The 26,567-nt window shown below is 43.8% G+C and overlaps 6 protein-coding genes across 7 annotated transcripts in view; 3 read left to right on the top strand and 3 right to left on the bottom strand.

The window, feature by feature from the left end:
- Positions 1-1,071, top strand: part of LOC131880141 (uncharacterized) — a 3,744-nt gene extending 2,673 nt beyond the window's left edge. Inside the window, exon 2 of the mRNA XM_059226666.1 lies at positions 665-1,071. Coding sequence (XP_059082649.1) covers positions 665-1,056 — 392 coding nt within the window. The 3' untranslated portion in view covers positions 1,057-1,071. The remainder of the gene's footprint in view (positions 1-664) is intronic.
- Positions 1,072-2,680: 1,609 nt separating this feature from the next.
- On the top strand, positions 2,681-8,160 carry LOC131880051 (nuclear pore complex protein Nup155-like). The gene is made up of 6 exons (XM_059226549.1): positions 2,681-3,366; positions 4,067-4,487; positions 4,669-4,916; positions 5,003-7,613; positions 7,746-7,868; positions 7,951-8,160. Exons 1-6 carry the CDS (start codon positions 2,778-2,780, stop codon positions 8,075-8,077), a joined length of 4,119 nt encoding a protein of 1,372 aa, XP_059082532.1. The 5' UTR covers positions 2,681-2,777; the 3' UTR covers positions 8,078-8,160.
- On the bottom strand, positions 8,148-10,596 carry LOC131880053 (protein KRI1 homolog). The gene has a single exon (XM_059226550.1). It carries the CDS (start codon positions 10,441-10,443, stop codon positions 8,206-8,208), a length of 2,238 nt encoding a protein of 745 aa, XP_059082533.1. The 5' UTR covers positions 10,444-10,596; the 3' UTR covers positions 8,148-8,205.
- Positions 10,597-11,774: 1,178 nt separating this feature from the next.
- Positions 11,775-16,462, top strand: LOC131881004 (E3 ubiquitin-protein ligase TM129-like). Its single transcript, XM_059227750.1, has 6 exons — positions 11,775-12,087; positions 14,628-14,886; positions 15,314-15,553; positions 15,621-15,774; positions 15,844-15,992; positions 16,244-16,462. Exons 1-6 carry the CDS (start codon positions 11,868-11,870, stop codon positions 16,356-16,358), a joined length of 1,137 nt encoding a protein of 378 aa, XP_059083733.1. The 5' UTR covers positions 11,775-11,867; the 3' UTR covers positions 16,359-16,462.
- A 19-nt stretch (positions 16,463-16,481) lies between these two features.
- On the bottom strand, positions 16,482-20,025 carry LOC131881003 (uncharacterized). 2 transcript variants are annotated; one of them, XM_059227748.1, is made up of 4 exons: positions 19,947-20,025; positions 18,261-18,506; positions 16,758-17,441; positions 16,482-16,691 (listed from the first exon to the last, which is right to left on the bottom strand). In XM_059227748.1, exons 2-4 carry the CDS (start codon positions 18,396-18,398, stop codon positions 16,578-16,580), a joined length of 936 nt encoding a protein of 311 aa, XP_059083731.1. In that variant the 5' UTR covers positions 18,399-18,506; positions 19,947-20,025; the 3' UTR covers positions 16,482-16,577. The 2 variants fall into 2 exon arrangements, with proteins under 2 accessions (XP_059083731.1, XP_059083730.1); XM_059227747.1 differs by lacking the exon at positions 19,947-20,025 and having other exon boundaries at positions 18,261-19,473.
- A 3,489-nt stretch (positions 20,026-23,514) lies between these two features.
- On the bottom strand, positions 23,515-26,497 carry LOC131880637 (uncharacterized). Its single transcript, XM_059227315.1, has 3 exons — positions 26,303-26,497; positions 24,380-25,063; positions 23,515-24,314 (listed from the first exon to the last, which is right to left on the bottom strand). Exons 1-3 carry the CDS (start codon positions 26,483-26,485, stop codon positions 24,201-24,203), a joined length of 981 nt encoding a protein of 326 aa, XP_059083298.1. The 5' UTR covers positions 26,486-26,497; the 3' UTR covers positions 23,515-24,200.
- Positions 26,498-26,567: the final 70 nt, after the last annotated feature.

Here is a 26,567-nt window from a genome sequence, read left to right as displayed (position 1 = left end):
AATAGTGGAGTCAATTCTATAAAAAAACGTTCAACGCATCAAGACTTTGAATTCATCGACGAAAAACTTGTTTTTCGACAATTAACTATAGANGAATTACACCAAACATGTTCCTTTAGTTGGGTTTTGTAACATAGCTTACTCACAATCACTCGATTGTTAAAAATTCAATGGGCAGATGGTGCGAGTTGATCGTGATGTTTGTCTTAGTTCTCCCTCACCAAAATGCCTTAAATCAGGGAGCCGGACCACATTTTCTCTTGAATTTCCTTCAATTGTCATGCCATATAGGGCCGATTTGTTTAATTATAAGGCGTATGAGCTATTTTTGACGAATTCCATCATATATTTACGTTTAATTAGTGACCTAAGTCACATAAGGTTCGAAAAAGAAATTGAGTTCATGGCATGTTACCAGTGGTTTATATACCAATCCACCGTGTCTCTCCCCCATTTTGCTTTGGCTGTCTAACGTTGAAATTAAGGGCCCCTGTGTACTTTAAAGCCTGCGCCTGGCAAGCCACGCTCTCGATTTTCTTTTTTCAATGCTAAGACATCTCATCCTGATATGGTTACTGTGTCGCATGAAATGTGTCAATGATTTGCACACGTGACATAAGATTAATAAAAAAAAATCTTTAACATACCCTTCTTTGCTATGCAGTGTTGTCAAAGTCTCGGTGGAACTCCATGGACCAGTTGAGTTGTTGTTTCACGCCCTCATTACCTCACCATTCAGCCAATGTACCCACGGCTCCATTTGCGTCTATTTCAAACTGCCCTTGGGACAACGACCCTTTTCCATCCACCTCGGAGTCCCAGTCCCGACCTTGGGTAGGGGCATCTGTCACGTTCCTCAATGGTCCCTCCTCAACATCCAAGACTGATATGGAACAAAGACTGAAACATCTGAATGATCAAGTGGATCAAGTGACTTTCAAAACGCATCGAATGCTCGACAAATCACATCATCTCCATTCCAATTCTAAGGACTTGCGAAATCAAGTGACAACATTGCAAAATGATTTAGAATTTATGAATAAAAGATGGAAGTAATGAACAAACCTTTGTTCTCAATCCACATTTATTGCACAGGATCCTTCCTCAATGATCTGGAAAATGAGTTGGAGGGCCATGCCAATTCCCAGCTCCAATTATGAAAGTATTGAGTAAGAGCCATCTGTTGTTCGAGAACAAAATTCCGGCTAATTCTAGATGGATCCAGACCTTTCGTAGGGAACCAAATGACAATAAATTGTTCTATCATTCAACATATATTGGTGAGCATATGTAATAATCTTTGAATTGATAGTCTTGATCTTGTTATTGAGTTTCGGTAACTGGGCAAAAAAGTAATATGAAAATTGAGCATAAAGGCAGAAAGCATGTTTAACACGAGTTTCCCCGCGATTTCTAATTAGGCAGCCTCTTGGCATTCAAAAGAAAAGAAAGAAAAGTGATTACGGGATTGTGGTGTATTTTTACTGCAGCTTTATTGGTCAGCATTGACCACCCTTGCAACAGTCGATGGAATATTTGGAGGCCTTATTTTTACCCTCAGAGGATATCAAAGAGCCTCTCAGCTGTCACCCAGTAAACCCGGATTGGCAAACTCTTGGTAAATGTTCTGTACTTTCAGCTTGTGATTTTGTCTGTTGGTTGAGCGCTCAAAGCCGACATCAGGCTTACCAAAATGGACGATCAGACTAATGAGCTTCCCTGATGACATAAAGCAGGCGGATGGCTTTCAGCTATCAAACCAAGGAGTAACCATTAATCATGAGTCACTTGTATTGCATTGCTCTAGGGCAGAGAGTAAAACACCGACCATTGTGCTAGGCCGTTATTTGACATATCTGACCTAAGTTTGATCTGCTTGTGACCAATTGAAAGATTGGCTTTTGGCTAGCCAGTCTGTTAGCGTTTCCACCCGCCCAGCAGCTCAAACGGACTTTTCGAGTCCGATTTTGGTACTTTAGTTGCGTGATCACAAAAACGTGGCATTACGTTGGATGGATGGTTTTGATGCAAACCCTGACGGTTTTCATGAAGCCCCCACCTTAGTTACTTTCAATATATGTACACACAAGTGCACACAAGCCATACAATAGAGCCCTGTGGACTTATGAAAAAGGGCTTTGTTTGTCTCGTCCCTAACGCAAAGGTCTTTAGGTATGTTTGCTCATGTAGCAATGGTCAATGATTTTTGGTAAGCTATAATACAATTCTAAGTTGGTGAAGAGGCGTCCATATCAGCAATCACAGCAAGACCAGATTCAAACTATGTATTTTTAAATAGAAACATTAGAAAGTGGCTCAACAACTGGCATTTGAAACATTTGAAGTACGTTAAAGGGTGCCTGAAGGGTAGCTAAAGCTATATATGACACGTAGAATCAGAGAATATTATGTTAATGCGTTTGGTTTAGATCTGGGGCCGAGGTAAACTTAAGGTTTTGGAAAGGAATTAAAATTAAATTGCTATGGTTCAATCCATTCCTATCTAAACAAAAACGAGACGCATGTACGGCAAGGGTAAAAAAGTCCGTGATCTTCTTTGGGTGAATCATGGTGTTTCACATTGAGGATGGCAAGGATGATTCTTTAACGCAATGCTCCTAATTGATAATCACGCAACTAAAACACCAAAATCTGTCTCTGAATAATTGGCAACATTGTTATTATTAACTTTCCATGCGGATTTGGCCGTTGTGAAGGACTCGTTCTTCGACCCTTGAATTGGCAGTGAGTGGCTTTTCTCTCGGACTTGAACCGCCATGACGCTGTCCTCGGTCAACGCCAGTGCCGTGGCTAACACCCACTCCGGGGTGGGTCATGGAGGCGTGTCTTGGCACGAAAGTATGGAAGCCTGTGGTCGCATGGTGGAGAAGATGCTCCATTCCGACTCGCAATGTCCGTCCTTGGGCGATAAACTCCGTTGTCACGCCCCCGGCTCGCCTTCGGGCTTGGGGGCGGGTCTGTCGGGCAATCACGATCCGGATTACCCGGCCGTGACCGCCCAATCGGCCGTGAATGCGGCCGCACTACGGGCGCCCAGTCAGATTCGACGGGTGCCTTTGCCCGCCGAATTGGTGGAACATTTCGGACACATGCAATGTAACTGTCTGATGGGCGTGTTTCCGGGCGTGGGCCGGGCCTGGTTGACCATTGACAGCGACATCTACCTCTGGCGCTTTGAGGATGGCGGGGATTTGGCCTATTTTGATGGGCTGGGCGATACCATTCTGAGTGTGGCTTGGTTAACGCCCCGAGTGGGCGTGTTCAAGGACCACATTAAGTATTTATTGTGCTTGACTACGGCCGTGGAGATTGTGCTGTTGGGCGTGACCTTTGGACCCATTCCAGGTAAGCCACGGTTCACTACATTATTGGCCGTCAAAGAGTTACGACCCTTTTCCAGTTTGTGGTCAATTCAAGTTCACATCCCGGCTAATTGGGTTTGATGGGTTTGATCAGTTTGAGGTTTAGTTCATTTGAAAAGAGTAGGTGAAGAAGAAAGCCGGAATGCGTAAGCAAGGAATAGGGAAAAAATGTTGGGGGTGGATCTTGACTAATGCTTTGGCCCTCCTGATGTTGATCAGATTCCTTAATATATGCTGATCATCGACCCATTAGTGAATATGGATGTTCAACGATGAAGTCAGTTCGAAATGAATAACCATTTGAATCCTGTAAATGATCTTTATTACAAGGATCCTTGACTCATTGTTTTTTTTCAAATATTTGGTCAGTTAATATGAGAGGTATGAGAAAGATCATAAGGCACAATCGGGTAACTTTTTTAACGGACTTTTGAAACCTTGAAGATGTTTGTGGCCGTAAATGTACGTAGATGGAAAATTCATCCATTGCAGTGTTTACAGTTGAGATATACATGTTCCGGCGTACATTGCCACGCCTTGGGGATTAACCAGAAGGTGAGGAGGGGGTCAATTCCATACCAGTATTTTACAAGTGATTAAAAATTGGACCAATTACCGATCTCAGGCCTCGATTGGCAATGAGTTCAAGTTCAAGTTACTCATATAAAGGCCTTGATTTGCAGGTCATGAAGAGGCGGAGATGCATTTGTTGCCTGAACCATTGTTCACCCTGGCCACGGATGCCGTGTATATGATGTGTATTGCGGGCACGGCTCACGGTCGGATCTTCATGGGCGGCAAAGATGGGTGCCTGTACGAGTTCGTGTATCAGGCTGAAGACGGCTGGTTCGGCAAGAAGGCCCAGAAGATCAACCACTCCAATTCCAGTCTCTCGTTCTTGGTGCCTTCGTTCATCAATGCGGCCTTCTACGAAGAGGACCCGATTGAACAGATTCAGGTGGACGAGAGTCGCCACATCTTGTACACACGCTCCGAGAAGGGCAATATCCAAGTGTTCGACTTGGGACCCGAGGGCCGGGACATGGTCAAAGTGGTGGCCGTTTCCCAAGCCTCCATCGTTCAAGAAGCGGCCCGTGTCGCAATGTAATTATTCCCCTATTGGTTCTTTATCTGTAATTTTCTTCACCTGAAGTCTCAAACACCTCGCATATTCACAAAGTGTTGCTGCTTGTCCACTAATTCAATGAGTGTACAATTCATGGCAGAACACTGTCTGTCTCCTTCAAAGATCGTCATATTTAACCAAGCCGCCTCTGTTTTGTAGACATATCGACCAGTCCAATCTGACGCCGATCATCGGGATCTCGGTGGTGCCCATGTCGGAATCGCCCGCACTGGCCTTGGTGGCTGTGTCGGGGAACGGCGTGCGGTTCTACTTTTCGGTCATGGGCAACAACTTGATGGGACGCCCGCAAAATCTCTACCTTCAACACGTGCGCCTTCCGCCCGGATTCTCGGCCGCCTCCAATGTTCCCCGACCTAGCAAAGCCCACATGAGTTACTACAATCAAGGTAGGTAGATCAAGCGAACACGTATCGCTTCTCTAGCTAGCTACGGATCACGTTATTACTGCATATATTTTTTCTGACTCTTCTAGGAACCTTGCTGTTGGTGTGCTCTCAAACCGAGGAGTCCGACATGTTATGGCTCCTCTCCAACGACGGATTCCCGTTCCAAAACATCCTCATGGAGGGACAGACGAGTTTGCCCCTGGACGGCCGGGTCTGGGCTCTGGTCGAGATTCCCGGCGAGGAGCGCATGTTGAGACTCTACAAGGACTCGTTCCAGTCCATGCAGCCTCCTCTGGTGGTCATTCAGCACACGCAGATCGCCAAGCGTTTCGTGCTGATCTCGGCCCAAGGCACGATCATCGTGTCTAAACTCCGTCCGGTGGATCATCTCCGACAATTGCTCATCGATCACGGTGGGCCCGATAACGAAGTGGTCAAGGGCTTCTTCAGCCTGCATGCGGATGCCCAGGGGATCGCCACCTCGCTCATTCTCGCCTGTTCCCGGGCCATCCAGGATCGCAAGATCTCCGAATGGGCCACCCGGGCCTTCTTCTTGTACGGGGGCGAGCCTCGACTGAGCTTCGGTCAACAGGCGCCCAACCAAGCGGGCAATCAAGCGGGTCGAAACGTGAGCATGGCTCAGCCTTTCTCACCCTCGTTCCACCCGCACATTGCGTCAACTCCGGCGCCGCATAATCAGAGTGCGGGCAATGTGAACCCGTTCCTCACCCCCAGAGGAGATGGAGGATTTGGATCCCAGAGCATGTTCCAACCAGAGTTGATCTTCTCGTCCAAGCACAACGGCCTCTATCTGTACTTCTCGCGTTTGGTGCGACCCTTGTGGTTGGCCACGTTGGTCGTCCCAGGCAGCCAAACAACCCACTTGGCCAGCACGCTTACCATCGACGAGATCGAATGGGTGTTGACGCAATTGTGCGATCTGAAGGAGTTCATGGACCGCAATTCTCACATGCACTCGGGGAGCTCGGGAGGGGTCCAGGCCTCCATGTCCTTGGGTCACCCGCATCACCCGCACCATCCTGGGAACCATTTGCATAAGTCGCATCAAGAGGCTCTGTTGAAGGAACGCCAGAGTTTGCTGTTCTTGCAACAACTCGTGTCGCATTGCCAGCAAGTGATCGGCCTTTGGAAGGTGGTGTGCGACCATCAAGTCCACGTGGTGGCGCAGAAGCTCGGTCAAGACGAACAGAACATCCTTCGAGGCATGTATTTCCGCGATCTCATCCTCTCCAATGCTGGGAAGGAGCTCAGCTCCAGATTGGTCCAAGCCATCATCAACCTTTACTTAGCCGACAACGCCTCCACGGACGCCATTTCCAATCGATTGAGAGAGGTCTGTCCAGCTTTATACAACACGGAAGACGCCATCTCGTCCAAGGCTCATGAAATGCTCATCACGGCCAAATCCAAGTCCAATCCCAATGAACGCGAGCGCCTGCTTCGGGATGCCGTGAACATGTGCAAGGACATCGCGAGCCGTGTCAATCTGGACGTGCTCACGTCGCATTTGGCGGCTGTTCATTGCTATTGGGGCGTGGTGGAGGTGTGTTTGGCTGCGGCCAACCGTCGCGATCCCCAGGGACTGGCTTTACACTACTACAAGAAGAGCGAACCCATGGAAGACCAACAAGGCCACCAGGCCTTCGTGAACCGAATGAACTGCTACAAACACGTGTTGGAGATCCTCCGGAGACTCATCGACACGGGTCGAGCTCACCCCATGTCTCCATCCGTGCCCAAAGCCCCCGGACCTCCCCCTCCCGCCGACCCCAATCAACTGCCCCCACAAGAGGCCTCGGAATATGCGGAAAACGTGTTCCAATTGGGCCTTCAGAGCGAAGATCAGTTGTTCCACATTGCCTTGTACCAATGGCTCGTGGATCACAACCAGTTCGATCGGCTCCTCAGCATTCGAAGCTCATTCCTCGAGGATTATCTCACACGAGGCACGAAGCGATCTCACGAGACCGTGCTCATGTTCGATTTGTTGTGGAAGTACTACGAGAAGGCCCGCAGTTACGCGGCCGCTGCCCGCATTCTGGCCAAGTTGGCCGAGCGCCACACCGTGGATGTGGCTTTACAACAACGTCTGGAGTATCTTTCTCGCGCCATCATGTGTGTCAAATCCGGTGAGGTCAATGGAGAGTCCAGTCGAGGAGGCGTGGGCGAGTTGCTGCATGACTTGGAGGAAAAAATGGAAGTGGCTCGAGTTCAGCTCCAGATCCTGGACAGTCTGAACTTGATGGACCAAGCCAGTCCTTCGCCCAACCTCAAGACGGCCATTGACCGTTTGAATGCGGATCTGCTGGACATCTCGCAGTTGTACCAGGACTTTGCCGAGCCCTACGAGCTCTGGGAGTGTCAATTGGCCATCCTCCATTGCTCGGGCCATCAAGACAAGCTGTTGGTGGAGACCGTATGGGAACACATTCTGGAGAAGGAGCTCCGACAGAGCCAGGATTTGACCAATAGCTCGCGTATCCCGATGATTGCGAATAAACTGAAGGCCCTGGGCACGTTGTACGCATCGGCAGCTCAACGATACTTTCCCTTGGAGTTCATCGTTAGAAAACTGGAGGTGTTCTCGTGCCAGATCCAATCCGATCACACGTGGGTCTTCAAGACTCTTCTCAACGTGTCCATTCCAATCCCGAAAGTTTTGGAAGTTTACAACAGGTGAGCGCAAAATTTGATTTGTAAGGATCAGCAGGTTATGGTGTTATTGATTGCTGTGAGGTGAGCTGTACGTGCGTCAATCCATTTGAAGTGACGTTGATTGAACAAACTTGGACTCTTATTTCGTCATAGGTTGTATTTAGCTAATGAGCCCGTGTGGCTTCGCCAAGGCTCGCCCCATCATTTGCTCTATGTTTTGGCCCGACTTCTGGACACCTTTGCCAGTTCTCCCTCCATGGTGTCTTACAATGAAAGGTTCGTTTTCTTGAATATTTCAAAGATATTCTTGCTTCAATAGCCAACGATGATTAAATCATGTGAATTGCTCCTTTTTCAGACGCCAATTTGTGGTCACGTGCTTGGATGCTGTGGGCAAGTACTTGAGTAATCTCTACACCAAACACGATAGCAACCTCCTCGTCAGCGAGTTCAAGGCCATCCAAGCCAAATTGGAACGATTGTAAATGTGCCAACTGACCACAAGACCCTAATGTGTGTTTTCTACGCTAATCCATGAAATAAACGTCTCCAAAGTTAACAGGAAAAATCATATATTCATTTCTTCATCAATCGATCACTTAACGCAACTCACTTACGTCTTATCGTGATATTTTTGCTTCTTCATTTTCCTCTTGAATTGGTTGGGTTTCAACCCGTAAGCTTTCAATCGATCGTCGGACATCCGGATATCCGCATTCACATCCACCTTCTTCTTCGAGATCATCTCCTTGACGGATCCGCGTTTACGCTTCCTTTTCTTCTTCTTGGAATCGGTTCCAACCTCAGCATCTTCCGTCTTTTTCACATCCACTTCGAGTTTGGCGCGCTTGGTGGGTTTGGTCGTGGCTTCGGGCACCTCCTTGACTTTTCTTTTCTTCACTTCTGCTTCTTTTCTTTTGAGTTCTTCTACCCCATCTTCATCTTTGTCTCCTTCTTCTGTTTGACCTAAACCGTGACGATTCCGCTTCCGACGCTTGATCTTTTCGGATTTCTTCTTCTTCTCCAATTCTAGGGCTTGATCCGGATTGGTCTCGAAAAGCGAGGGCAAGTACTTTCTTTTCAAGAATACGTTGTTGCCTCGTTGCTTGAACGTGTCAATGTCGTGCTGCTCTTCCTCGTTGGGGCGATACGAACAGGTCTTTTTCAGGGAGACCCAGGAATTGAGTTCTCGATCCGGCGCGTTGAGCACTTCATCGGCACTCAAACCGAAGTCGTTTTGGGGCACGGACCGATACTTGAATCGACATGGGAGATCGCCGATCATATCCTCGTAGTCCAACTTGTAATATTCGTTGAGGTACTCTTCAAAGGTTTTTCGATCGTCAGGGTTGAACACGGGCTTGCTTTGCTCCACCACCTGGGCAAACTTGGACTTGCGGATCTTTTTCCGATTGCGCGTGGATTCGATGATTTCGTTTTGCGTCTGCGCTTTCGAGTGGGGCTCATAGTCGCAATCCATGATGAGATCCGGATCATCCGGATCCGCCTCCGTATTATGGCCTTCCCAATCGTCCCAGTTCTCAGTTTCCAATTCGGCCTCCAAATCCGATTCGAGATCAGAAAACTCGGGTTTCGTTTCGTCCGTTTGGCCGTCGTTCGCGTGATCGTACTGGGCAAACACCTGAGCCATTTTTCGATCGTATTCCGCCGGATCAAAGTCGCCATCCAGGTCGAGGGTTTCGAAATCGAGATCCCCACTGCCGGCCACCTTCTTCAACTTGTCCAGCTTCCCCATGATCTCTTTCTTCTTCATGGCCTTCAACTGCTTCAATTCCTCGCGTTTCTTGATCTTTTCGCGCTCTTTCCGTTCCTTGATCTCTTCGCGTTTGACCTTGCGCGAGTTCTTGGCGTTCCGCAATGAGTCCTTGATGGTGCGAGGATAGCGTTTGATGAACTCTTCGTCCGGTTCCTCAAATCGGTAGTTGTATTTATGCTCGAATTGCTCCATATTCCGGACATTGGCCTCATCGGCCGACAAATTCTCATCCGAGTCATGGACCACCTCCTCGTAGGTGGGCTGATAATTGCGGTCGGGTTCATCCGCCAGATAGCGCTTGTTGAGAATGTAGTCCTTGAGGAATTGCTCATCCTCGCCCAGGTCCTTTTGGCTCCAGAAATCCTTCAGGCCTTGGAGGTCCTGTTGGATGGCCTCATCCGGCAACTCATCCTTTTGACCTTGAAGCCAAGCTTTGTAATCTTGATCCTCTTTCCTCTGCTCCTGATCCGTCTTTTTCCGCGGGACTAAGAGGTCATCATCATCATTGTCTTCGTCATCATCATCCTCTGATCCATGATGGACATTGGTCTTGAGACTTTGGCGAAGCTGTTCCATTTCTTGGACATAACTCGGTCCCGGTTGGACCTGTGGCTCCGGGTCTTCATCATCCTTGAACTTGCCCTCATTTTCCAGGATCACTTGTCGCTGCAAATCCGACCAAAACACGGGTTTCTCTTTGACAGCCTTGACAGTCTGGGTAGCCTTGGGGCCCGGGGCTGGGTCCTGGAAAAACCGCGTTTGCCCGTCATAAATTCGGGGATCTTTGTTCTTGAGACTGGCCAAGGTTTTGTAAAAGTCCTTCTCGACTTGATCGGTCAATTCCTGGGCTTCTTCATCTTCACTTTCATCGCTGGAAGACGAGCCGGACCCATCCAAGGAGGCGTGCTCGTCCGCATGGGATTCGGCGCCGTATTTGTCCTTCAGCTTTTGGTACACCTCCTTTTCGCGAAACGTGTTGTAGACTTGGGCGTATTGGGCATTCACCTTCAAGGGTCCCGAATCGGAGTCCGAATCCGACGAGGACGAGCTGTCCGGGCCTAACAACGAGGTCATTCTCAATCACCTTGACGTGCACGAGGCCTTCAATGATAAACACGAGATTGAAAATTCAGAGGTACGTTCAATTCGTTCATGCATGTCTGGGGCCTTGCTTAGAGCGCATCCTTGATGCATGGGTTTGTTATTTGTTGTGATGAAGAGAGAAAGTCACGTTGGCTTCAGAACAGGGAGGCCAAAACTTGACCGAAGGAGAAGGCCAGATGTGATGGAAGTCAGGCCGACACTTTGGCCAAAGCCAGACTGCCTGCTAACCCCATCCATGGCCCAACCATGATGAACAGCAGCAATGCGATAATCTGGTCGCAGAGGAAACTCTACTTCAGTGTGAATGTTATTGGCCTTCCTATCTAACAATCAGAGCACGAGTTACAAAACATATTGGTTTCAAACACAGAGTGACAGGGCATACCATAGAAGTTTGATGATATTAGATTAATGATTGGTGGGATGTGAGGAAACTGCTACCCCATCAGGGATTTCGAAGTTGGTTATTTTCATCCTGCCCATCGCAACTCATCTAAATCATCCAACCACCCAACAGTATTGAGGGAAACAATGGAAACAATGCATTTATAACTCATCTGAGACGGACCACAGTTAACTTACATGGACTACATCACGGACTTCTTGAGATATGGACTGCAAGCGGAAGCAAAAATATCTTAGCTCCTAAGCCGCTCATCTTATTCCAAATAAGCACTTCAAACGACCACAAGATCTTGTTGAATAGATGAATTCTGCCAAGTTTGAGCCCAAACTTACGCTTAGGGAACTCAGGAGACATCGTCAAAGTTATGTAGTAAACGCTACATAAAATTTGAATTTTCGGCCTGCTCTTGGTCAGTCAGCTACATAAGCTTTGGACAACATAACTTTGAAACGATCGACTTTGCATGTAATTGATATAAAATTGACCCACCGTTAATTGAAGAGATTTACGTTTCTTATTTTATTACTTTAATTCGAAAAGTGGCTCAGAGTGGCTATGACCCAGAGCAGGCCGATTGGCCGGCAAGCTCGTTCGCAGTCCATATTTCTACAAGTCCGTGACTACATGCATCGCATCTTAACTTGGCCAGAAAGCGTGACTGGCAAACCTGAGTGCAATTGCTGTTTATTTTGATCCCATAAGGGTTGAAAAAAAGCGCAAAGGAATGCCAAATGATAACCCAAACTGTGTTCAATTGGATCACTAATCCGTGGAGAGGATCAAGAACTCAAATGCAAGCTTTTATCAAGTTTCATCGTTTCACCACGTTGAGCTCATTTCATGTCTGACACCAATATTTGTCTCAGCTAACAAGCTTTATCCACAAGATGTCATGTTATGTTGACGTGTACTTCATTTCTTATTCTTCCCATTTGTGTCTTCTTGCCAGATAGCAAGATCGACCATTCAAATCATCATCGTCAGCATCATGATGGGTGAAACGAGTTGGATGTTTTGCTTGTTTTATATCGTGTTCGCCACCGGGTTCTTGTTCCAGTTCCAAGATTTCCAAAACTTGGGCCTGAGTCCCGAGAATCTGTTGACCAACGTGTTCCAATTGGATTTGGGCAGCGAGCAATTGCAATTCCTCGAATTTCACCTTCGAAAATCGTGTGGAGCCCTTTTGTTGCAGACCTTTCTGCCTATTGGTAAGTCCAGAAATGAAACAAGCTCGAAACCGTGATCATCGAGATTCGAGAGGCTCACGCATGATGGTCAATTCGTTTTGGCACGTTTTCTGAGGAAAAACCATCCACATTAGAAGTTTTCCTAGTAAACCTTATATTCCGAAAAGATCATTGGCCAACAACTAGTTTCATGTGTTGCTGAGTTTCTTTTTAAGTTGACTTTTGCAGTATAACAAGAAACATTCCTTAAACATCAAAAAATGTCGACATGTCTTGAAGGGATATTTGAAACATGCCTAATTGGACTTTTCAATGTCTTGAACAACGCCCTCTGCTTTGTCAAATTGCCGATAAACCAATAGCTTAGAGCTAATTAGAAGATTGGGCATCTTCATTATTTTTGGCTGATGAGGAGCCAAATATTAGGCTGACGAAATGTCATAGACAGTTTCAAGATAGCTAAAGGCTGTCAGGAATTGGCACATTTTTCATAAACGAGATGGGTATTTAGTTTTTGTGGGTTTTAATTACACCAGATATACAGTACAAGGTTTCTCCGAAGGCGTGATTCGACTCCATGCCCTCTGGAGAACCATTTCGAGTAACTTTTGGAAACATTAGACCACTCACCTACCATGGTATGCGTATGCATTAGGATTTCTAGAATCGTATTTGAGAGCCAATGATGAATGTAGGGCTGCACTTCCTTTTTCCATGATTTACCTTTACTTCACATGGGGAATTATCAATCAATGGTTTGTCCTTTCTTTGACGTTAAATATACGAGTATCATATGTATGTTACCGTAAAATTTTGTATGCGTTATCTTAGGGCAGTTCTATTCTCAGGTGTTATTTTTTCTTGCACAGTAACAAGCCGTAAATTCATGAGATAAAAGTGAGTTAAGCTTTTAAGATGAAGAATAACTCTAAAAAGGCCACTCCTTTTCGAGACGGACACGGGCTCGCGCTCAGTGGACGAGGTGGCTCGTGCTATGGATTTCATAAGCGTTCATAATTTTGCCCGTTGTAGAATTTGAAACGTCCTCTTTAAGAATGAAGACATAGTAAGTGTATCAGATTGCTTGAATAATATATTTTCAGAGGATAATGCCATGTTCAGGTGTGGCATCTCAGAGCTCATTATCTCGTTTGTACGTTTGTTTGTCCTCAATGAAAAGGACAGAAAACAAGTGAAACTATCATGTTCAGTTGGCACACTTTCTCGTGGAACTTTGATATATGTTCAACAATCTATATGTTCTTTCCTTTCTCATTTAAGGCTTAGTTGATGTTTTGTTGGTTTTTTTGGTATGGTTTTTCACTTTTCTAACCGCTACAGGGGAATGCAATCCCCAGTGCTATAAAAATGAAAGGTTGTAATTCGTCTGAATCTTTATACGATATTTGGTCTACCAACGAATTTGAGTTGGCAGACCGAGCTAGTCCTTGAATGTAAGGTTGATCTGGAATGCTATCTAAAAATTGGTCCAAGTCTGACTTGAAAGATGCAACCGGATCAGTAAGGCCTACGTATTCCCTATGAATATTAGAGGGAAGCAAATTAAACAATGAAGGAGCCCGAGAAAGAAGAGAAGTGGGCTTCATTGTTCGAACTAGCCTGGATTCTTGAGGACTCGAAGGTACTCTCAATACGCACATTAAGCCTCTACGGTCACTACAATTGACCCTAAATCCTGGGTCGGGACAAAGCTCATGGATGCTTTTGAAAACGTACAATATCAGATACCTTTCGTACCTTCTCTGAACACTGTACAATCCCAACCTTTCTAACCTCTCCCAATACGAGAGCTCTCTCATATCTTCAATGTTCCTAGTAAAACATCTTATACCTTTCAGTTACCTGTTTTGCTTGTTTACCTTTTTACCCGAGGTCTAGTCATAAACAGTATCACGAACTTCTAGAAATATGTTCCGAGATCGAGCTTCCCGCCAAATCGGTCAGCTGTTGGTCATAGCGACTCTGACCCACTTTTCGAATTAAAGGCAGATCATTTCACATCATTTACTTATTGTAAAGTGGTTAGTTTCAAAGTTACATTGTCAAAAGCTTGTGTAGCCGACCAAGAGCAGGCCGAAAATTTGAATTTTATCCAGTGTTTACTCCATAAATTTGGACATATGTCCTGAGTTCTCTAAACATCGTTTTGGGCTCAAATTTAGCCATGTTCAGCTCTTTAACCAGGTCTTATGGTCGTATGAAGTGCTTATTTGGAATGAAATGAACGGTTTAGGAGATAAGAAAGTTTTACTTCCGTTAGCATTCCACCTCTGTAGCAGTCCGGGACAATACGTATGCTGTATTATCATTTTATAGTTCACTATTTTATTATTCCAACTAGTCATTTACCTGTATTTGCGTATCATGATTATGCACATACTTTTATACATTTACGAGTTGACATGACCGAGAGTCGCAAGAAAGATTTAATTTTCATCAAATTTGAACTCAGAGCTTAACTTTTCTTTTTCTCCTCTTAGCTTCAATAAAAACAAATCAATATATTGAGAACAGTCTGCTTGACTCTTTGCATGGCACAGGTTTCTTGGTGGGGTTCAGCTACTTCCACGTCCACGTGGATCAACAATATCCTTCCATCTATGCGTTTTGGGAGAGCAACCTGCCATTTCAAGTCAGCCTCGCCCTGTTCCTTGGACTGTGGTTGCTTGTCTGGGTTGTGGCTCAATATTGGACCCTCAACCATTTCGAGCACCACCCTTACGTTACAAAATTGAAACTCTACGCACAAAATGGGGACTGGAAATCTGTCATGAGCGACATCAACACTGAGTTTAGAAGGTGAGAGCGCTCGCTTTTTAATGTAATGTGTTTGGATGGAACAATGCTTGTACGGTGGTAAATTATAGTACAGGGGAAAATGATAAGAATAAACAAAGCCATCCAACGCGACATGAAAATGCTGCTTTGTTTTGCTTTTGTTTCGAAATAATTACTGTAGTTTCGTCAAAAACCCCATTGGACTGATCAACATGACGTGAAAAGGGTTCGCTCGTTAATTCTAAACATTTTGACGCATAGAATTTGAGAGCCCATAACATTTGACTAGCACATTTGATCGAGTAGAAGATTGGAACACGTGCAAAAAAAGGTTGAATTGATCCATGTTACTAATATCAATTGGAAGTGTCAGGTCATTAACCTGTCAGTCTACTGTTTAAGTGGTTCACGCCTAGTTTTGAATTTGATTTTTCTTCTATTGGTCCAGGATTGACAAATTCACGATTTGCACTAATCCCATTGAAAGAGTTGTCGTCACGGACAACTGGGTCATCTATTTGGGCGCTGTTCCCTGGAAGTTCCATCTCGCCCATCAATCCGATGTGACGCTCAGTCTGATTCAGAGTGAGCATCATAATATTTCCACCGAAGGACAAACTGGAGGCACGCAATTTCTCCGAATTCAGGTCCAAAACGGCAAACCCAATTGCGAGTCGTTCTCCTTCAGGTTGGGTGGGATATCCAATAGCATTCCGAAGATGGGATCCGCTCATGATTCTCTCTTGTCCATTTAGGTTGAACTCGGTCGAGTATCAGAATCTGCAAGATAAGTTGACCCGACAGATCCAAAACATCCAAAACATTCAAATTTTTAAAACCGTCAGCGATCGGTTTGTCGAGGTGTTCAAAGAAGCAGTGGCTCAAAATCCTAAGGCTCCTGCTGAAGAGGTAACGATATTTTATGTAACTTGGGAATTGGAATCACTTAATCACTTCTCACCCGCCCATTGTCGTTAGGAATTGGAGGCGTGCATTGGGTGTATGGCTACCGAGGCTAATGTCAAGTTGATTCGGCGGTGTGACACCATCGATCAAGAGAATGAGAACACCTCTTGCGTCAATTGTTACTGCAGACCAATGTGGTGCCTCAATTGTCTAGGCAAATGGTAGGTAGTTAGATTCATGGACAGTCTTTAAAGAAAGCCTCAACTTGGAACTTGTTCAGGTTTTCTAATTGAAAAAAAAAACAATGCACTAGAACATACTTGCTTTACTCCATGGAAAAGTTGCGCAGTACAGTACTAAAGAAACACTAAGCATGTGTTTCAAACCTTCATACAAATACTTGTTCTCTTTGAGCAAAAAACATTACCTTTAATGTACTATCAAGAAACATTTGTTTTTGTGTGTAAAATAGGTTTGCATCGAGGCAAAATCAGCAACAACCGGAAACATGGCTCGGTTCAAAATGTCCTTGTCCAACTTGCCGATCCAAGTTTTGTGTCTTGGATGTGGCCTTAATTGAATCTTGATGCGGATCCAAGCACTTCAACTGAAAGAATCGGACCGAATTGAAACCATGAACTGTGATATATGAATGATCAATGAAAACTAGAATACAAGAGTGACCACCTAATTCAATTCTATTTAGGTAGTAGGTTCAAATCCTCTTTATTTGTCAATGAGTGAATTATTGAAAGATACATTTATCTCCTGGATTCTCAAGCGAGCGTTTCGTGGTTTCCGAGCTGTTAGGAGGAGTAAAACCTGGCGAACAAATGTTCCAATCCCAAAATCATCAAGCTCAGGATACAAGCTATGAGTGTAGTCAAGTAAACGAGAAGTGTTTGGCCCAATCCTAGGGTCTAAAAAACAGAAACCATTCATTAATCAGAGTTTCATTGGAGCGAGGTCTTTTTTTTCGGTCTTACGTAAGCAGATATTTCTGTTGATTTGGGTACCCCTTGCCCAATCCATTTGGCTCTCGTCTTTTCCATCACAGCGTAATCCCGAAGAGAGTTCAGGCCTTTTCTAACAATCGGACTCAAAGGTGAGTGTTTCTTCAAGATCACATTGGTCCAAGACTCTCTCATGGTCCCCAATATTTCTATGTGAGCTTTAAAATCTAAATTCATCTGGAAGGACGATTGCAGAACGCTAAAATCGGCCAAGATCACAATGTACTCCTCCTCCATGGTTCTCAAAACATGGCCAATATTGGTGAACGTGGTCTCTTCCGGATTCTGAACCATTCGCTCGTAGAACGCCTTGAAATCTGGATCCCCACATTCTGCCTTGTCATTGAAGTATACATCTGTCCCTGCCAAGGTCTTGAGGATCCATGTGGGATAAGCTTGAACGACTTCGTGAAATTGGGAAAATGGTGGAGCAGCCTTGGTACTAAAGAACATGGTCAAGGCTCCGCCGTAAAACGAATTAATGAGAAGAAAGAACGACCAGGCACTCAAGGAGGCCCAATTGTAGGCATCGGTGTTTTCATAATTCCCCAAAAGTAATGACGGGGGAATGATTGTAACGCAGATCAGGAATGCCACGAGGAGTATGCCCTGCCAGGCCTCAATGGAAAAGGGATGCTGAAAGAACTTTAGATCCACCTGTAAAAACAGATGTTAAAAATAAGTGTACCGGATCCAATTGAGCTAAGCGAAGGGACAGGTTTTACGTTCAGCCCTGAGTAAATGAACAAAATTGACAATAAAGGAAGTGGGTGGGTGTGAACTTTTATAGCGTCAAGAGGGCGTGTGCTTTACGTTGAAGAAAGACAATAAAGATCCAACGTTAAAACATATCCACCCACTAACCACATTCACGAATAAAGAAAGCGGGGTATTTTCTTTTGTAAGGTGTTCTATTCGAAGATAACCAACACATTTTGACAATCTTCCGAGAATGGCTCTTTCAATCTACTTATTTTTATTTCCATCGACACTAAAGTAGATTGGCCTATATAATCTGTTCGAATTCAGTTGAAAAGAATTAACGGTCTAATAACAACCGTTCTCATTTATGAATGAAATTCAAATTAGTTCACATTTTGCAAAAGTTTCCTTTTCAAATAAAGATATTCTAGGTAGAATTGTAACGGAACGAAATCAAAGGGCAAGAATCTCAAAGCTCCAGAGACTTTTTTTGCTTATCAACCAAGTACTGAAATCGTTTGAATTAATAACCTCGCTTCGACAATGTCAGCTATGCAATATGATCAGTTTGGATTGCTTACGTTTCTTCACTAATTCACACATAAATCGAATTCGTAAATGCTTCTATCGTTGCTTCTGGCTTATCAGATCTAGTCATGTTCACGTTTGTCAAATAAAGAAATTGGTCCTGGAACATGCTATAAACCCATTGTTTGAACGTGTTCAAATCTATTCAAATGGGAATGCCCGTTCAACCTCAAATGAAATATTTACCTTCAATGGTTTTGGCACAATGGCCATTACATTGCGAATTATGTAGGTAGGTTCCATATCGAGGAGTGGGCTTCGCTCAGGCACAGCCAGCCAAGACGAAAGGCTCAAGTCAAAGCCCCCATGGATCACAGCCCCCATGGCCCCGACAAAGGTGTTATTTTGAAAGGGCCCTTTTTCAAGCGGTACCACGCCCCAATCCGAAACGAATAGATGAAATACGCTGAAGTTGAATCTGCTTCCTAAAGACTGAAAAAGGTCAGGGATCATCCCATGAGCTTGTCCGTCTTGTTCAAAGTTGTATGGGAAATAAGGAACAGTTATTTCAGATACAGTCTGTCCTTGAAGGTCGTAAGTCTCAATAAATTTAAGGTCAGGGTTGAGGAGTACTTCGTTAATCACGGGGTGGCTAAATCTGGGCGTGGAGATGACGGAACGGATCCGCAAAGAGGGTGATGGGGACAACAAGTAAAAATATAAATCTTGCACTTTGATCCGGGTCAAAAGGTCCTCTTCAGCCTCGGATGGAATGTTCAGGATCAATGCACTCTTTTGAGGTTTGGTCGCGGCAATCAATGGCTCCAAATGGTCATATTCAGAAAGGTCATTGAGCAAAAACAAGTAACGAAACATGGAATCGTAAGTGATGTTCAAATTGACCGATGCCACGCTTGCCGCATAAACTTGTCTCTTTATGAGCTCTTGGGTCAAACATTGGCACATTTGAGTTATTGGGCCTGAATGGACGACCATCACGTAATTCCAGCCATTGTTCTGCAGGATCTGTGCCAAGTTTGATTCCATTCCACACCTTTCACCCTTTATCTTTATCACCGTAGCTAATAAAATGACGGGAACTAATCTCATGACTGTCGACACCCAACTACTCAAAATTGAAGCCCTTGAAGCTATCTTGATGAAACATTGATGAGCCGACCATGTGGAAATTCACTGTCAATACTTTCCGATGAGTGATTTACTCAGCCGGGGGATCTTTCTATATTAGGAGAACACCATTAAACACTTATGGCATTAATATTTCAAGCCACTTTGTACTTGGCAGGGTATCATTCTCATTCAAAAGCACATTCAAAAGAGTTCCATCGATATTTCATTGGTTCAACTGTCGTTAATGCAATTTTTAGGACGTTTTAGGTGAAGCTTAAATGTCTTACTTAATTGTAAGTTGTTGTTGCTACTGGCAAAGAGTGTAGAATTTAGCCAAGCTGGGCTACTGCCTTGTATAGTTTTCTTTGCTTATCGATCGAGACAAGAACTTCTTGGTCGAGATTATCCATTGCAAACCATGAAATATGGTAATGGGTAGGCTACAGATGAATTAAAATCTGGATTCGAATTAATAACGTCATACCTTTCGTGCTTGTGAGCCACTTATGATTTTGTTTTATTGACAGCAGGACGATTAGGAAAGTAGGTACGAGGTCGTGAACCAAAAGTAGGATCTGACTGAACCAACCTGACCGAAAGTAATGGAGGTTTTAGGGTCTTTCATTCAATCAAACCATTATAAAACTTCATAAGACACTTAAGACTGAACTCTTCATGGCCCATTCATGTTGTTTAGAAATCATCAAAATGTCTGAATTTTATTCGCATACGCTCGTCAACTTGTCGCTTCATATGTTTTGAAATCAATGAAGAAAATTCAATGTTAGAGAAGGTACTCACGGAGTTTATCGTAAGCAAGGTTATGCCCAAAAATCAATCAAAAAGAATTTTACCCAAGCACGAAATTGCGCAATTAAACTAGAAAACGGGACGGAGTGGGTTTTTTATTTTTGGGACACTTTTGCCCATCCCTGTCCAAAAGAGTCCAAAAGTGGACAAAAAGTGTTCAAAGTCCAAAAATACAAAAGCTTAAAACTACTTACAAACATTTCAGAAAATGTACTTGAAATTGTTACCTTTTTTTAATAAATAGCTCATTAATGGTGTCAAAACGAAAAATAATTCTTTAACACCTTTGCCATATACCTCTAAGGTGCCCCAAGGCAAGGAAGATTGCTAAATGCCAATTTTTAAACTGTTTTTATCTCCCCTTAGCAGGCACCAAAGCCTCTGTCCACCCGTGTATGCCTGGCGCAAAACATTCAAGAACAGGGATAACTCAGTATTATGTTCTAGTCACTTAGCTTTGATTATTTAATATTGCCACCTTTTTCATGTAAGAATATTTTTGGTTAATATCATGAGCCCTGTGGGAATTCCTCTTAAAAAGAGTAAATATTAAAATCGAACATCTTGCCCAAAAGCTAAGGTTTAAGAATGGTATAAATGTCATATTTAAGACACTTTTATCCGCTTGGTGTCCAAAGCCAAGGTGATTCCCAAAATTGCCCTCCTTAGAAAGGGATCGTGCTAGAGGTCTTGGGAGAAAAACGACACTACTACCAAGCCACTTGTTTTGAATTATTTTCGACACATTTTGATCGTTTGGCAGCACAGTTGAGCCCAGATAGACTCCAATTGAGTTGCTTTATGTCAACCAAAGCTTCAAGAACGGTAAAACCGTTAATAACAGACTCAATCAACTACGTATAAAGCTCGTGAATAGAAGGAAAGCATAGAAAAAATTAAGTATTGTACTCTGATATTCGGCAATCAGTATGAAAAACCATACTGCCAACTGGTACTAAGATCCAACTCTGTTTTCAATAAACGTTTAATTGGCATTGTACAAATTTAAAAATGGAAGTTTTGATTACAGGGTGCAACTAAAGAATGTTTATTGTTTAAAATATGGACACTCATCAACTACGGGATCAAGAGCAACACAAAATATGACATGAGAAGTGCACTAGTGTGTGAGTTTGCAGGGATTTTTTCGGAGTTGTCCTTGTCATAAATAATCTGCATGTACTGTTGCCAAACAACTCTCAGGATTCTCGTCATGACTAAGGTGCACTGCCTCTCAATTTGAGACCTTCTGACCCTGAGAGTACCCGGGACTAGTCAGAGAAACAACACTCACGAGATTTCTGAGATTTTTTCATTCGCTCGCGGCTGCCTGGTGTATGCGATGGGGATCGGCTTTGAACACATTTAGTTACGTTATTCTCAAAATCAAGTTCCAAATTCAGGGAGCCAGTGAGTTGATGGCTCGTTTGTCTGCTTTGGTTGAAACTGAGTAACGCAAGAGAAGTCGATCAGCCAGACACCCTGCTGCCCAACTATCAAAATGTGTTCAAGGCAAAGTCTCAAGTGGCTTGGACTTGTGAGAGTGACTTGTCTCTGACAAGCCCTCTACCCGGGACGAATGCTGGGTGCTGACCATACATCAAGACATTCATAAACATACTCAAAAGATGACCACAAAGTATTCAAACAATTGGTAGTTTGAGTTCATTGACAAATTTTATCTATAGAATGTGCAGGTTGGCTGTCACCTTGTCTACAATTTTGCTCCATACATTCAAGTCAATTTCGGGTCTTCCTTTTCATGTCGAAAAGAGAAAGAGCAATTGAACGTAAGATGTCCCAAAATTGGCCAAAAAAAGTAAGAACTACCATATGTAAGCAAAAAAAGTGAATGGAAAACATATCGCAGATATGAGAGCAGAGTACAAGATCCCAACTAATATCAATGGAACAAAGTAAATCAATGTAGTACGTCATCTGGCAGACTGATAAAAGCTACGCCCATTCTTGCCTGAAACAAATTTCGATTATTAGGATAAGAAAAGATAGTGGTAAAGAGGCATCGAACAGGGTGAGCTTTATTCAGTTTTTAGACAATGACCACATAATTCCTCGAAGTGAGGAAAACACAAGAATGGCTAACGAATGACAAAAAGCAGATGAGCAAATAAATCAAAAAGAGACAAAACATTTATCGTGGAAACAAACCGGGTGACCTTGTCTTGAAGGGCTTCGAATGGGTGGGATAGTTTCGTGAAGCGTTGTACGATTTTGATAAGTAAGAATCGGCCGAGAACCGTTTTGGAGGAACGCATGGCTGATTTAGGCGGTCTATAGAAACATCAGGGACAACAGTTTTTGTTCTTGGCTTCAAAACTTTATAAGGAGCGAGATAGGGCGCCTGTAGTGGTCCAGCCTAAGGTCCACGCCGTACAAAAACATACTGGGAGGATTGAGGGTTTCGACCACTTCACATTGGAGGAAGACAACAAAGATCCAGCTAAAAACTTATCCAACCGCTAGCCCCATTGACGGCTAAAGGAAGTAAGATATCCTGTATTGTAATGGTAAATCGAATTCGAAGATAAAACCAATACCGGCCCTTACTTTGAACATTTTGTAAATGTGTTGAAATTTACTCGTCTTTACCTCCATTAATACTCATGCAGCATCTAAAATATGCCTGAGGATCACATTTTGTTCGAAGTCAGCCCATAAGTTCTCATTTACGAGCGAAACACAAATTAGTTCATATTATACAAAATTTCATTTACAAAAAGGGATTCCTGTACTAGAATAAAAGAGGAATGAAATGGAGAGACCCAAAGGCTCCACAAACCAACATGTTTGCGTTGCCTGTCGCCTTTTGCATAAATCATTCAAGATTACATAAGCTCCCAACATTGTCAGTCATGCAATATGATCAGCTTGGATTGCTTGGGTTTCGGAGATAAGGGAACAGAACGAATTTGAACAAGTGAAGATGTAAATCTTGCCCTTTAATCCGGAAAAAAAGTCCTCCTTCGTCTCGGATGAAACGTTCAGGATCAATTTTGAGGTTTAGTCGCGGCAATCAATGGCTCCAAATGGTCATATTCAGAAAGGTCATTGAGCAAAAACAAGTAACGAAACAAGGAATCGTAAGTGGTGTTCAAATTGACCGATGCCACGCTTGTCGCATAAACTTGTCTCTTAATGAGCTCTTGAGTGATTGGGCCTGAATGGACGACCATCACGTAATTCCAGCCATTGTTCTGAAGGATCTGTGCCAAGTTTGATTCCATTCCACACCTTTCAGCTCCTCTAATTGATAAGGCCAGGAAAATGACCAAGGCTGTTCTCAATATCATCTTCTTGTTCTGAATGATCAAGGCTAAATTGGATTCCGATCCACACCTCTCACCATCTATCTTCATCACCGTCTATTCAAAACAAATTCAAAGGAGCTCTCATAAATATTTCGTTGGTTCAGCCGTCGTTTATCCAGTTTTTATTTTCGAGGACGTTTTAGGTGGGGCCTAAATGTCTTTATTTACGTCGAGTAATATCCAATCAAAATAAGGAAAGAGTTGATGCCAACTAGTGGCCGTTAGCAAAAATAGATCAGGTGGGCCCTTATGATTTTATTTATCTTAGTAACTCCCTGCGAAGCACACAATGGCTTAAAACTTTATTTATCTTTCGTCTTCTTTACGTTTTCTTCGTTTTGTCAATTTCTTGTGGGCTTTCTCGGAGCGAATTTTAATTAAAGTAATGCTATTTTAGATTGGTATTGCCTCTTAGGTCTTAATGGTCAATTCCACCGCCACGGTCTCCAGATAAAATTGTGGGTACCGTTTTTCCACCTCTAATACGGACCTTGAAGCGACCGCCATGCTTGACCACTGAAGAGCGTGTTTTTGCTTTCGCCATGCAAAGGAATAACATCAGTTCGTAGTGATTGAAGTAGGAGTTCGCCCATATTTTAAAAGTGCTTTGACTGTTTCTGCGTTTGGGGTGATTGCGTCTTGTCCGACTATGACTCCTCCGAATTTGATGAATTCGGTGCCGAGTATGCTCTTCTCCAGGCTTAAGGCCATGCCCACGACCAACATCCGTTCCAAGAAGACCCTTAGGAGCTTGTTATGATCCTCTGCTGAAGATGATTTCTCTTCAGACGATTATTGAACACCCTGCATGTTCTTCAAAGTAGGCCAAAATTCGAAATTAAATCTTATGGCATTGCAGGAAAGAGACTATATAAATGAATGTAGTGGCATATGACCAATCATTGTACGTACATGCTTATTTGGAAAGCAACCTGGCACGCAGATTTTCCATAGCTAGTAGGGTCAAGCTCAACGGACAAGCAAACATCATGATTAAATAGAGCAGAATGGTGTGTCCCATTCCAAGAACCTTCGGAAAAATAGACTGCAGTTAAAGTCGCATCAAAAGGATTCGTGCAAATAATTTTAACGTACCACAAGCGAAGATTTCGATGCTTTCCGTATTTTAAAACCAAACCATCTGGACATGGTTCTTTGAAAAAAACCGTGCTCTCGAAGTGACATTATACCTCTTCTTATCATAGGACTTAAGGGAGAATTTTTCTTCATAATCACGTTACTCCAGTTTTCATTCACCGTATCCAGGATATCCAAAGGAGTCGTCAAGTCTAAATTGGTTTCAAATGTATATTGAAGTTTGTTGATAGCTGCCACGATGGCAATATAATTCGAATCCATTTCCTTCAGAACATTAGCGAAATCTTCAAACGTGGTCTCTTCAGGATTGTCGACTATTCGCTGATAAAACTCCCTAAACCCCGGGTCCCCTGATTTAGCCCTTCCATAAAATATGATGTCCGACCCTACCGGGGTTTTGAGTATCCATTTGGGATAAGCTTGAACTGCTTCGTGAAATTGTGAGAATGGTGGAGCTGCCCTGGTGCTGAAGAACATGGTCAAGGCTCCGCCGTAGAATGAGTTCATAAGGAGAAAAAAAGACCAAGCGCTCAAGGACGCCCAATGGTGGGCATTGGTGTTTTCATAATTTCCCAAAATTAGTGACGGAGGAATGATTATAGCACAAATAACGAATGCCATGATTAGGATGCCTTGCCACGCAGTATTGGAAAATGGATACTTAAAGAACTTCAAGTCTACCTGTAAATAGAGATCGAGTCGTAAATTGGGAGTTGGCATCATCAAAAAATGAATATGTTGCTAAAGTTTTTATAAAAAAAAGCATTATCCTTTTCCTTGGACAAATTACTCCTGCTCACGATGAGAATACGCTTAAAAGTGGGTATACCGGGCGTTCGGAAAAAATCTTTACACTATATTTTTGCTTAAATGCGCTCTCAAACAGGTAATACCTAACTAAATACGATAAAATAGAAGCAGAAAGAAAATAAAGAAATCTCTGGGCTGAAATTAGGCCGAGAAAATAACTTCTGAACGAGACAAACGAAATTCGATCCACGCCCTATTTGATGATGGCAAGACCCCGACAGAGATCTCTGAGCTTTGGCGATGTTGATGTGGCCGTTCGAACACTCAGAACCACGAGGCACCTTGACTCCGCCATGTCCCTGGCCTTTGTGGCTTCTGATGGCAAGGCCTCCCCTCTGGTCTGGTTCCCGGTTCGATGCAGGCTTGATGCACTCGAATGTACGTGAGGGCCTTTCTGGAAACTTGTTGCCAATTGTTCAGGTCAACATCCCGGATGGGAATGTGGTGCTCCAACAGAATAGGGCATTGGTTCACACCTCGAAAGTGGCTCAGAAATGATTTGCGGACAAAATCCCTTATTGGTCTAAGAACGTGTGGCCCGCCCCTATTTGCTAGATGTGAACCCCTTGGGCTTCACTGTTTTTTTTTGATTCCAATGCATACAATATCCACCACCCGAATGTTGAGGCTTTCAAAGACTCCGTCAGCGAGCACTGGGCTGCAATGTCCATGGAAAGCATTCCGGATATATGCAGGAGGCCATCATCAATGCCAGTGGAGGCTACATTGATGATTAGCACAGGTCAAGCAACATGCAAGTAACCTTGAAGATTTTGTCGACCTAATTTGTTGTAGAAATGGATGCTGATGAAGTGTCAGAGTAGGAGTGCAAACATTTTTTTCCAAACGCCCGGCACTTGTCAAGAAGTTCCTCCTATATGCATGCTCTTGACTCGAGAAAGGATCATGTTCTGTGGGAAATGTTCGGACAAGGAAATAGCTATTTTCTTTTTGGGCTCTACGGAACATGTACAGTAGTGTTACTGTTTTAACGTCGGTCTTCCTCTGATTCCGACTTTAAAAACCACTAAAAGAAGGACAACACTATTGTAAACACACTTACCAGATGTTTCCGTTGGAGAAAACAAAGTAGCAAATGACATGTCTCACCTCTAGTGTTTTCGGCACGACGGCCAACACAAAGGTTGTTATTTGAACCGGTTCCATATCTAGAAGTAAGCCTCGCTCGGGTGTGGCCAACCATGAAGAAAGGCTCATGTCAAAGGCCCCATTGAGCACGCCCCCCAAGACCCCACCAAAGGTGCCATTCTCAAAGGTCCCCTCAATTGGCATCAAACCCCAATCTGTCTCGAATGTATGGGATAGGCTAAAGTTGAATTTGTTTTCTAGAGTCCCAAAAAGGTCAGGGAACATC

The sequence above is a fragment of the Tigriopus californicus genome, chromosome 5 (assembly GCF_007210705.1).
Source record: "Tigriopus californicus strain San Diego chromosome 5, Tcal_SD_v2.1, whole genome shotgun sequence".
NCBI classification, from domain to species: domain Eukaryota; kingdom Metazoa; phylum Arthropoda; class Copepoda; order Harpacticoida; family Harpacticidae; genus Tigriopus; species Tigriopus californicus.
Note: the sequence above shows the minus strand (reverse complement) of the source record. Positions and strands in the feature narration are given on the sequence as shown.

What these genes read in the sequence shown, in the direction of transcription:
- LOC131880051 (XM_059226549.1), top strand. Translation starts at nt 2,778, where the DNA reads ATGACGCTGTCCTCGGTCAACGCCAGTGCCGTGGCTAACACCCACTCC. An exon ending in GACCTTTGGACCCATTCCAG is followed by an intron (nt 3,367 to 4,066) that starts GTAAGCCACGGT and finishes CTTGATTTGCAG; the next exon opens with GTCATGAAGAGGCGGAGATG. An exon ending in CATGAGTTACTACAATCAAG is followed by an intron (nt 4,917 to 5,002) that starts GTAGGTAGATCA and finishes TGACTCTTCTAG; the next exon opens with GAACCTTGCTGTTGGTGTGC.
- LOC131880053 (XM_059226550.1), bottom strand. Translation starts at nt 10,443, where the DNA reads ATGACCTCGTTGTTAGGCCCGGACAGCTCGTCCTCGTCGGATTCGGAC.
- LOC131881004 (XM_059227750.1), top strand. Translation starts at nt 11,868, where the DNA reads ATGATGGGTGAAACGAGTTGGATGTTTTGCTTGTTTTATATCGTGTTC. An exon ending in TGCGAGTCGTTCTCCTTCAG is followed by an intron (nt 15,554 to 15,620) that starts GTTGGGTGGGAT and finishes TTGTCCATTTAG; the next exon opens with GTTGAACTCGGTCGAGTATC. An exon ending in CTAAGGCTCCTGCTGAAGAG is followed by an intron (nt 15,775 to 15,843) that starts GTAACGATATTT and finishes CATTGTCGTTAG; the next exon opens with GAATTGGAGGCGTGCATTGG.
- LOC131881003 (XM_059227747.1), bottom strand. Translation starts at nt 19,124, where the DNA reads ATGAGATTAGTTCCCGTCATTTTATTAGCTACGGTGATAAAGATAAAG. An exon ending in TTGTGCCAAAACCATTGAAG is followed by an intron (nt 17,442 to 18,260) that starts GTAAATATTTCA and finishes CTGTTTTTACAG; the next exon opens with GTGGATCTAAAGTTCTTTCA. An exon ending in CAACAGAAATATCTGCTTAC is followed by an intron (nt 16,692 to 16,757) that starts GTAAGACCGAAA and finishes TCTGTTTTTTAG; the next exon opens with ACCCTAGGATTGGGCCAAAC.
- LOC131880637 (XM_059227315.1), bottom strand. Translation starts at nt 26,485, where the DNA reads ATGCCAATTGAGGGGACCTTTGAGAATGGCACCTTTGGTGGGGTCTTG. An exon ending in TCGTGCCGAAAACACTAGAG is followed by an intron (nt 25,064 to 26,302) that starts GTGAGACATGTC and finishes CTCTATTTACAG; the next exon opens with GTAGACTTGAAGTTCTTTAA. An exon ending in CATCGAAATCTTCGCTTGTG is followed by an intron (nt 24,315 to 24,379) that starts GTACGTTAAAAT and finishes ATTTTTCCGAAG; the next exon opens with GTTCTTGGAATGGGACACAC.